The 10,423-nt window shown below is 50.4% G+C and overlaps 1 protein-coding gene and 1 long non-coding RNA gene across 4 annotated transcripts in view; both read right to left on the bottom strand.

The window, feature by feature from the left end:
* Positions 1-5,792: 5,792 nt before the first annotated feature.
* On the bottom strand, positions 5,793-6,485 carry LINC02905 (long intergenic non-protein coding RNA 2905). The gene has a single exon (XR_008626259.1). It is a non-coding gene; the product is annotated as a long intergenic non-protein coding RNA 2905 (long non-coding RNA).
* A 1,415-nt stretch (positions 6,486-7,900) lies between these two features.
* GATA4 (GATA binding protein 4) overlaps positions 7,901-10,423 on the bottom strand; it is a 55,702-nt gene continuing 53,179 nt past the window's right edge. For all 3 annotated transcript variants that reach the window (XM_057302967.2, XM_055116253.3, XM_055116254.3), the window contains exon 6: positions 7,901-9,607. In XM_057302967.2, the coding sequence (XP_057158950.1) occupies positions 9,425-9,607 (183 nt within the window). In that variant the 3' untranslated portion in view covers positions 7,901-9,424. The remainder of the gene's footprint in view (positions 9,608-10,423) is intronic.

Below are 10,423 nucleotides of genomic sequence, written 5' to 3'. Positions count from 1 at the left end.
TATACCAGGGCCCAAGATGTTGCCTTTCCAGCAAGCTGCTGGGTGACGCTGATGCTGTTGGTCTCGGGGCCACATTTTTGTTTTGATTTGTTTTCCGTGACGGAGTTTCACTCTTGTTGCCCAGGCTGGAGTGCAACCCAGGCACGATCCCAGCTCACTGCAACCTCTGCCTCCTGGGTTCAAGGGATTCTCCCGCCTCAGCCTCCCAAGTAGCTGGGATTACAGGCACGCACAAGCATGCCCAGCTAATTTTTGTATTTTTAGTAGAGACAGGGTTTCTCCATGTTGGCCAGGCTGGTCTCGAACTCCTAACCTAGGTGATCCTCCCTCCTTGGCCTCCCAAAGTGCTGGGATTACAGGTTTGAGCCACCGCGCCCGGCCCTAGGGGCTACATTTTGAGCAACAGGAATTTAGAGCATCAGCGATTGGCAGTTGGTAGACACTCAACAAATTGAGTGAATGATTCAATTCATCCATGTTATGTGAATGATTAAATGAGATACTAGCTAAGAAACACACATAAACTGTAAGTATATGCAAGTGCTATGCAAGCATATGCAATCATCATTCTAAGACAAAAAGGCTGAATAATCTGCCTGGAAAAGGCCAGCCAAGAATAGTGACTCCACAGAGGAGTGGCTAGAAACCTGCTCCCATACCAGGCTGCCTGGGTCCACATCCCACCACTCAGCTGGGAGAGCCTGGGCAAGTAACTCACGCTTTCTGTATCTCAGTTTCTTCATCTGTAAATTATGACCTTACTGATTTATTTTCTTTCTTTCTTTCTCTTTCTCTTTCTTTCTTTCTCTCTCTCTTTCTCTCTCTTTCTTTCTCTTTCTTTCTTTCTTTCTTTCTTTCTTTCTTTCTTTCTTTCTTTCTTTCCTTCCTTCCTTCCTCCCTCCCTCCCTCCCTTCCTTCTTTCTTTTCTTCCTTCTCTCTCTTCTTTCTTTTCTTGTTTTTGACTGTCTCGCTCTGTCACCCAGGCCGGAGCACAGTGGTGCAATCTCGGCTTACTGCAACCTCCATCTCCTAGGTTCAAGTGATTCTCCTGCCTCTGCCTCCCGAGTAGCTGGGATTACAGGCGCCTACCACCACACCCTGCTAATTCTTGTATTTTTAGTAGAGACAGGGTTTCACCATGTTGGCCAGTCTGGTATCGAACTCCTGACCTCAGGTGATCTGCCCCCTCCTCGGGCTCCCAAAGTGCTGGGATTACAGGCCTGAGCCACTGCACCCGGCCTCTGTGGGATTTCTTGAAAGGATTCAGTTCCATCACTGCACTGGGTCTGGTGACTGCACTGGGTCTCCAGCACTGGATCTGGTGTATAGCATCGCTAAACGTTTTAGAAATTATTATTTGTATTATTATTATTAGTAGTAGTAGTAGTAATATTTGTCTGCCTCCTGGATTGGGGCAACCCCCAAGCCCACTGGAGTGGGCCTCAGCTCCGAAAGGATGGGCGCCCAGCTTTCTGGGAGGCGCAGAATCAATTGCTCCCCCTTCCTTTGTGCCCCTGTTTTTTTTCCAACAGAGCTACAGTTGTAATGCACATGAAAATAGATTAAAATACAGCCGCCCCAAAGAATGCGAGGAAGGGAGTGAAAGAGAAAAATACTAGGATCCTGTAATGGATTGAATTGCTGCTGAGAGTTTGGGGATTCTGAAGCACATGGTGAGGGTCCGTGGGCCTCTACGGGCACCTCAGGAGCAGGGGCTGAGTGAGGTTCCGCAGGCTCTTCCAGTTGCCCCTTTTTTGGGGTATGTGGCCATGAACAGTAAGCCCTATTCCCCAGTGTCTCTAGGTCTTTCTTTCATCACTTATAAGTTGGGAGAATTTGGAACCAAGGATTCTCCTCAACTTCTAGAAAGACACTGAAAGACTCTTCCTCTTGGACTGCCGTCTAAACCCAGACTGTGCAGGGCTTCCCATTTTGTAGATTTCCACTGTTTAGGAGACACAAGAGTGGGGTGTAAAAGCCCAGATTCTGGAGTGAAATAGATGTTGTTTCAACCCTGATTTCCACTTACTAGCTCTGTGACCTTCAACAAGTGACTAAAAATCCGTAGGCCATATCTTTTTTATGTGCAAAACGTGAGTGGGGGGATACGGAAGTGTTTCCTGCGGCTATAGAAAGCTGCTAGCAGCGTTTGACATGCAGTCATGTTCGATTAGCAGCAAGTGATTTTTGTTGGCAAACTTTCGGGGCTGCTTAGGGATAGACCGCTGGAAAACTCAGGCTGTAATGGAAGCTGAAAGGGAGAACACGTGCGCCCCCGCATGGTAGGCGCATTAACTGCAAGGGCAGTACCCTAGGTCGGTCCCAAGGCCCTCCTAGTGAGGGTGGGCGGTCAGTGAATGTTGCTCTTCCTCACACCAGCTCTGTGGCTTTGGGCAAGTTCCCTTGACTAAGAGACAAAAGGATTTCAACCAGACGGTCTGGAGACCCGACATGATTTGTAAATGAGTCAGGCATGGTACCTCAATCTGGGCTTCCTTTCCTTAGCAGGGTTCAGTTTTCTTTGTTCCATTCAGTCTCTCCGGCCAGCTGTTGGAAACTTAGGGGTGCTAACTTCCCAGTCATTAGCAGCTTGTCTCCTGGGAGAAATTCAGTTTCCAAGGCTACTTTGAGGAACAATGCTCTTTGGATGTATGATTCTGGAATCATTTTTTTAAACTTCATTAACTGGGTCACAATGAAGACACTGCTTTCTATTTGAGACTCGAGACATCAATTTTTTTTTTTTTTCTGAGACAGAGTCTCGCACTGTTGCCCAGGTTGGAGTGCAATGGCATGATCTTGGCTCACTGCAACCTCTGCCTCCTGGGTTCAAACAATTCTCCTGCCTCGGCCTCCCGAGTAGCTGGGATTACAGGCGCCTGTCACCACGCCCGGCTAATTTTTTGTATTTTTAGTAGAGATGGGGTTCCGCCATGTTGGCCATGGCTGGCCTCAAACTCCTGACCTCAGGTGATCCACCCACCTCAGCCTCCCGAAGTGCTGGGATTACAGGTGTGAGCCACCGCACTTGGCCAAGACATCAATCTTGAGTCTCCAGAAAGAGCATTTTCAAATCTTGGGGCCCTGAGGTGTCATCTGTACCAATGAGAGTGTGTGAGGCCCAGAGAGAGAGGTGAGTCATTTTCCTCCAATATGTGATTCCGTAGCTGCTGGTCCAGTCTTGGACACCTGAAGCTATCCAGACCATACCATTTTACAGATGAGAATGCTAAGGTCAGAGCAGTTGGGTGAATGGCCCAACAGCACACAGCCAGCCCATGACCAAACTTGTGCCGGAAGACAAGTCTCAGAATTCCCCGTTGTGGGCACTTCTGGTCCCCTCCTTTTTTTTAAGGAGGCAGAAGCGCAGGGGTCTATGGATACAGGATCCTTCCAGGTGTGTGTGTGCGGCAGTGGCCCCTCCTGGAGGCCCAAGGACCCAGAGGAACCCACAAGCCATTGAAAAACAGTCAGAAAACATCTAAGTAACCATCCATTTAGTATCTGTCACAAGGCCACAAAGTAAACTAAATGGAATGTCTTTGCCTTAGGCAGGAATCCAGCTTGGTGTATTGACTCTCTGGTACTTGTTAACAGAGATGAACAGTTATGATTTTTGTTTGTTTGTTTGTTTGTTTATTTTGAGATGGAGTTTCTTTCTGCCGCCCAGGCTGGAGTGCAGTGGCGGGATCTCGGCTCACTGCAGCCTGCATCTCCCAGGTTCAAAGGATTCTCCTGCCTCAGCCTCCCAAGTAGCTGGGATTACAGGCGCCTGCCACCACCCCCAGCTAATTTTTGTATTTTTAGTAGAGATGAGGTCTCACCACATTGGCCAGGCTTGTCTCAAACTCCTGACCTGAAATAATCCACCCGCCTCGGCCTCCTAAATTGCTGGGATTATGGGCGTGAGCCACCATGCCCAGCTTGTTCATTTTTAAATTGAGGTATAATTTTCATGCGTTTGTTTTTGATCTACGAAAAATCAGGAAAACCCCAAATGATTAGTTAAAACTACTTCAAAACATGGGACCTGTGCTGGGTGTGGTGGCTCACACCCCTAATCCCAGCACTTTGGGAGGCCGAGGTGGACAGATCACTTAAGCCCAGGAATTTGAGGCCAGCCTGGGCAACATAGTGAGACTCTGTCTCTACTAACAATACAAAAAAATTAGCCAAATGTGGTGGTGGCACACATCTGTAGTGCCCACTTGCTCAGGAGGCTGAGGTGGGAGGATCACTTTAGCCCGGGAGGTGGAGGCTGCACTGAGCTATGATTGCACCACTGCACTCCAGCCTGGAGGACAGAGCAAGACTCTGTCTCAAAAATAAAAACAAAAACAAAAATGGGGCCCATGGCAGGGGTGGGAGTGGGTAGAGGGGACTCTGCCAGTGGGAAGGTTGGAAGCCACTCTGAGGAATCCCCAAGGAAAGCTATACAATGGGCGACTGTGGAGGATATCACAGAGGATTCCAGCCCAGAGTCTCCAGCAGGGCCCGGGACCCTCGGAGGTTATAGCAGCTCCTTCCAATGGAAAAGCATGTTAGGGGCACTCTGGACCCATTGCTTTGCTCAGCAGGGCCCTGGCCCCCTTAAGGTTCTTGATTTCAGTGTTTACCGACCAGATCTATCCTCCATCCCAGCTTAACAGTTTGAGATCATCAAGAACCCAAGAAGTAATGGATATTTTCCATTTTTATTAAGTTCTCAAGGAAAAAGAGAGAGGAGGAATGATAAATCTCAGTTTATTATTATTATTATTATTTGAGACACAATTTCACTCTTGTTGCCCAGGCTGGAGTGCAATGGCATGATCTCGGGTCACTGCAACCTCCACCTCCCAGGTTCAAGAAATTCTTCGGCCTCAGCCTCCCAAGTAGCTGAGATTACAGGTGCCCACCATGATGCCTGGCTAATTTTTTGTATTTTTAGTAGAGATGGGGTTTCGCCATGTTAGCCAGGCTGGTCTCGAACTCCTAACCTCAGGTGATCCACCTGCCTCGCCTCCAAACGTGCTGGGATTACAGGAGTAAGCCATCGCGCGCAGCCAATGTTTTTTTTTAACATCTCTAATTACAACTCACTTTCAGCAAATTCGTCCTGAAGCGGCAGCACAAGAGACTACGGTATCTTTGTTGTACGAGCAGTATGCTAATACTGTCCACTAGTATTGTCCATAGTATTGAGCTGCTTCTGAATTAACTCCTCATATCAGCCATTCACTTATTAGGAAGCTGCGACTGGTTCATTTGACTTGAAACGTGATTAGAACTGGTGCATCCTGTTACAAACTGCTTATAGATCCAGCGGGCTGTGTGTGTGTGTGTGTGTCTGTGTGTGTGTGTGTGTGTTTCTGTGTCAGAGGGAGGGAGAGGGAAAGAAGTTTATCAGGCGAATAACAGCAGCTACAGCGGTAGGACGGAAGACAGTCATCCCAGAGGAAATGGAGCAAGTGTAAGTGCGAGTATGAGAAGTGACTCATTTATCACTCATCTTGGGACGGGAGCAGCCCCCTTTTTGTGTTCATCTGAAAACCCCCCGACCTGGAGCTTACGATCACGAACACCAGTATCTCACAGGCTTTTTCGATTCTTGTGTTCTGGTTAACTTGGAGCACAGCTGTGCCATCAGTACTTTCTGCAAAACTAACCCCCCCACACACACCCCCGCCGCCCCCGGGTTTTAGCCAGAGAAGTGAGCTGGCAGTGCACGGACCAGAAAAAAGAATGGACTTTGAAAAATGAGGGCTGTTTTACTATCATCTTCGCTTTGATGATTTTATTCTTATTTGTTCTCAAATAGCCTTTTTGCAAATGCCACTGCCACTGCTATCTGGAAGAGCAATGTAAAAGTCACAAAGGAGCCACAGCTCATAGGACAGCACCATGTCCCTGGAGGATAAGGGACAGGGCCTCAGTGACTGAAATGAGAGCAACAGCGAAACGTGGCAGACAGACCACAGAAGGAGATTCCTGGAGATTCCACTTCCCAAGCTAAGCCTCGCAGGCATGACGCATGCTTGTGTTGTTACAGGGTGACGGGACATTTGTGCTCCAGCTTCAAGCAAGCGAGGCAAGGATGCAAACTGAAGAATAGGCGCCAACATCACAAAATGATAAAACAAGCAAACCAAAACCAGAACACCCAGTCCCACTCCAAAAGAAAGAGCTTTCCGAATGGCTGTGTCCCATGCACTCGGTCCACGAGTGAGAGCTGGGGGGCTCTGCAGTGCGGGGCTTGTCCTAATACTCCCCACCCCTGGCTCCATTTGGTACATATTCAGAGGTTGTAAACTTATTATTGTTTTGAGATGCAGTTTCGCTCTTGTTGTCCAGGCTGGAGTGCAATGGCGAGATCTCGGCTCACCACAACCTCTGCCTTCTGGGTTCAAGCAATTGTCCTCCACTTCCCGAGTAGCTGGGATTACAGGCACGCGCCACCACACCCGGCTAATTTTGTATTTTTGGTAGAGACGGGGTTTCTCCATCTTGGTCAGGCTTGTCTCGAACCCCTGACCTCAGGTGATCCGCTTGCCTCAGCCTCCTAAAGTGCTGGGATTACAGGCATGAGCCACCGCACCCAGCCTAAACTTATTTTCATTACTGTTAAGCCAAACGTAATCACAGCATAATCCCAGCTAAAATTAACTTTGTTACTGCTCACTTATCTTAGAGGCATATAAGTCTAACTTTAAAGATAAATGCTCTCCTTAACTGTTAAAAGACTTCATGCGGGCTTCAAAAGGTTTTGTTTGTTGTTTGTTTCATTGTTTGAGACAGAGTCTCGCTCTGTTACCCAAGCTGAAGTGTAAGTGGCATGAGCTCAGCTCACTGCAGTCTTGACCTCCTGGGCTCAAGCGATCCTCCCACAACCTTTTAAGTAGCTGGGATCACAGGGGCACGCCACCATACCCAGCTAATTTTCTACTTTTTTGTAGAGAGAGAGTCCCCCTCTGTTGCCCAGGCTTGTCCTCACCTCCCAGGCTCAAGCAATCCTCCTGCCTTGGCCTCCCAAAATGCTGGGATTACAGGGGTGAGCCACCGTGCCCAGCCCCACTCCACATACTTTTAAGATGAAGTGGTTAAGCACCCCTGTGGCCAAAGGAGGTGAAGACAAATGGATAAAGGAGAGGAAGTGCCAGCCTTCTCTCTCATTCTTGTGGGACATAATTTGCCCCTTAGCCCATTTGGATCAAACTATAAAATGGCAAGAGCTCCTTGTCATGGAGGGACACACTTTTAAGTCAGACGGGGCTAGAGAGAACATTTTCTTCCAGGTAGATGGAGTGTCTTGCTCCAGACCCTGATGTCTGCAGGAGAGCTCTAAAAATGCCCTCAGATTGTTGGGAGCGGTGATCCATGCCTGTAATCCCAGCACTTTTGGAGGCCAAGGTGGGAGAATTGCTTGAGCCCAGGAGTTTAACACCAGCCTCAGCAACAAAGCAAGATCCCATCTCTACAAAATAAAAAATTAGCTGGGCATGGTGGTGTGCACCTGTGGTCCCAGCTACTCAAGAGACAAGCAGGTGGATCGCTTGAGCCAGGTAGGTCCATGATGGCACACAGCACTCCAGCCTGAGCAATAGAGCAAGACCCTGTCTCAATAAACCAATAAATACATTGAGCAACTTTTGTTGGACCACAAGGAACTTTGTTTATGGATAGGTACAACCCTCTCCCAGGAAATTAAAGCCCAGCGGTGACCCCCATCTAATGTCTCATGTTAGCAGGGCTGGGATGAGTGTGCTTTTCGGGACCCACTGCTACCTAAAGAGGGAGCATTGGCCAATGGCCAAAAATAAAGGAAGCAGCTGTGAGTGGGTCAGTGCCTCCACGGCCTCAAGATTCCCCGGGAGAGAACAGCAACGCTGAACCTCCCAGTGAAGACCACTAAGGGACAAGGGAAAGAGGAATACAGATAAATTTATTAGTTAAATACTGATTTTCCAGCCATTTCACCTTAAGACAATGTTAACAGGTTTGTGGGTTAGGGAGGGTATATGAGGGGGCCTTTGGAAGAAAACAATGTAAATGATGATTAAAACAGAATCTTGGTTCAAAGGTATTCTCTGCTACAGCCAGTAGGATTTTGGAGTGAGGGGTCTGGGCGTGTGGGGAGGCATAGTAATGCCACAGTCAGCTACAGCTCTGCTGAGAAAGAAGAGGGAGTCTCCATGAGCTCCAGCATCAGGGGCAGAAACAGCAATGTGCAGAGGAGAACGCGGCAGATCCCGGAGCAGCTCAGAGTCGGAGGCTCCCTCCAGGCCCCCCTGCCGTGTCTTAGCAGTCGTCTTCTTTCCAGGAATTTTGTTGTGTTGTGTTTGTTTGCTTCGAATTCGTGTTGCAGAATCTCTGGCTTTTTGCCTCCTGGACAAAAGACTTCTGCTGGGGCGAGGCTGCAGGTCCAGAGGGACTCTGGCTGCCATCTGACCAAGGGCCAGGAGGAGCAGACAGACAGCAGGTGGGCCAGCCCTTGGGCCACTCCTGCCCCCTGACCAGGACTCTGTCCACTTACACTCTCCCCAGAAGGACCTCAAGGCTGGGCTGAGTGCTTGCCAGACTGGCTTGAGCAGCAGAACGTTTTGTTCTTACTCAGAACCCCTCTATGTGTGACACGGTGAATGAAGGGTCTGCAGTGAACTCGAGGGGGTGCCGTTTGGCGAAACTACCCAGCTCTTGTTTTGCCAGGGGAGAGACATGTACAAGCTGCGGGCAGAGCTGAATCGCTCAGAGCGGGAAGAGGGATTTTTATTTTGAGAGATGTTGGAAGTGAAGGAGCAAAGGCCAGCAGCAGGGGGAAGGCACCTGGGGGAGAAGTTGCCAGCTGCATTTTGATGAGGCTGCGCTGTGGTGGGTGAAGTGCCCCTCTAGCTCCCCAGGAAGTGTTCAGTCACTTGTATGTCACACCCCACAGTTTTGGAGTCAGATTTGGTATTAGGGATGCAGGGCGGTGCCATGCCTCAAGCGGATGGATGGGGCAAGGGCCTGTCCCCAGGGGCCCGTCGCATCCAGGTACATGGCAAACAGATGCCGTTATTCGGGCTGGAGCAGGGGTCCCAGGGCCTGGCCCTCCGCTTGTTCTCAGATCCTCGGTGCTAGAAACACAATGCAAAACCCACGGTCTAGGCCACAGTGGTGAACACAGGGGACAAGGACATCTGGGGAAAGAAGTCTCCAACTCACAGGAGAGATGCAGTGTGCTCGTGCTGAAGGGTGGGCTCCCTCCAGTCCCACCAGCGTGTAACGGCATCTGAGAAAATCCAACACCCGCTTCCCCTAACCAGATTGTCGACTTCAAGTTTCTTCCCAGTTGTTGTTCTGGAGTCATTACCAGGCAGAGGAGGCCGGCCCCTGGGAGCCCAGGGCCTCCTTTGCTATCCTCCAAGTCCCAGGTCCGTGCAGGAATTTGAGGAGGGAAGAGGGAAGATTACGCAGTGATTATGTCCCCGTGACTGTCGGCCAAGACCAGGCTGTTCCAAGAGTCCTGCTTGGAGCTGGTCTGCGGAGACTGGCTGACAGGAGACGCATAGCCTTGTGGGGAGAGCTTCAGGGCCGAGAGGACCGGGTGGATGGAGGGCCCATGGCCAGACATCGCACTGACTGAGAACGTCTGAAAAGCAGAAAGCACACGATGAGGCCCATGGAGACGCTCCTGAGGGCTTGGGAGGTCTAGGCTGGGGAGGGTGCCCTGCTATGCAGATGTCCCCAGGATGGCTCCAGCTCTCAGGAAGGGACCAAGGAGCACTTCTCTCTGTTTCTCCTGATCCCGGTGATCTAGGCATGAAGGGTCTGGGTGATGCATCAGCTGCTTCTGAGCACAGTATACAACCAGGGCTATGACCCGGTGGCCCTGTGGATACTGTGGTTGCCCAGAAGGCTCTCATGGTTACAGGAGATACTTTCTACCATCCTATCACCACCACATCCACTTTCCAACAAAGAAGCCGTCCACCCGGCCCAGAAGGGGCTCCTGGTGCCCCTGGTTCTGTGGGATCAGGTTCTCCCAGACAATAAGAAGCTCACTAAGACACGGCCTCCTTCAGTTAAGAGCAGAGACGAGATAACAGCCAGGGCTGGTCAAAGGAGACCGTGATCAAGCTTGGTGCATCCTGGTCCCAAGAGAGGGAACTGCAGAGGGGAGGAGGCAGGGAGGCCGAGACGCCGCCATCCTCCGCCAGAGGGAGCATGGGCTGCCCCAGGGCGTCCCCTGACACACGTGCAGAGCTGGGCCTCATGAAAGTGGCATCCTGCCTGTGACCTCCCCACCAGCCTGCCCTCCCTGCCCTCTGCAGGATCCAGGCCTTTCCCCATGCCAGCTTCCTCCTCCTTCCCCACCTCCTCCTGTTGAAGTCTAACCTCCCTGCACGTAGGAGGCAGACTTGCCTAGAGAACCTCTGCTCGGCCTCCGAAGGCAGAACCACGCCTC

Source organism: Pan paniscus, chromosome 7, assembly GCF_029289425.2.
Source record: "Pan paniscus chromosome 7, NHGRI_mPanPan1-v2.0_pri, whole genome shotgun sequence".
Taxonomy (NCBI): Eukaryota; Metazoa; Chordata; class Mammalia; order Primates; family Hominidae; genus Pan; species Pan paniscus.
Note: the sequence above shows the minus strand (reverse complement) of the source record. Positions and strands in the feature narration are given on the sequence as shown.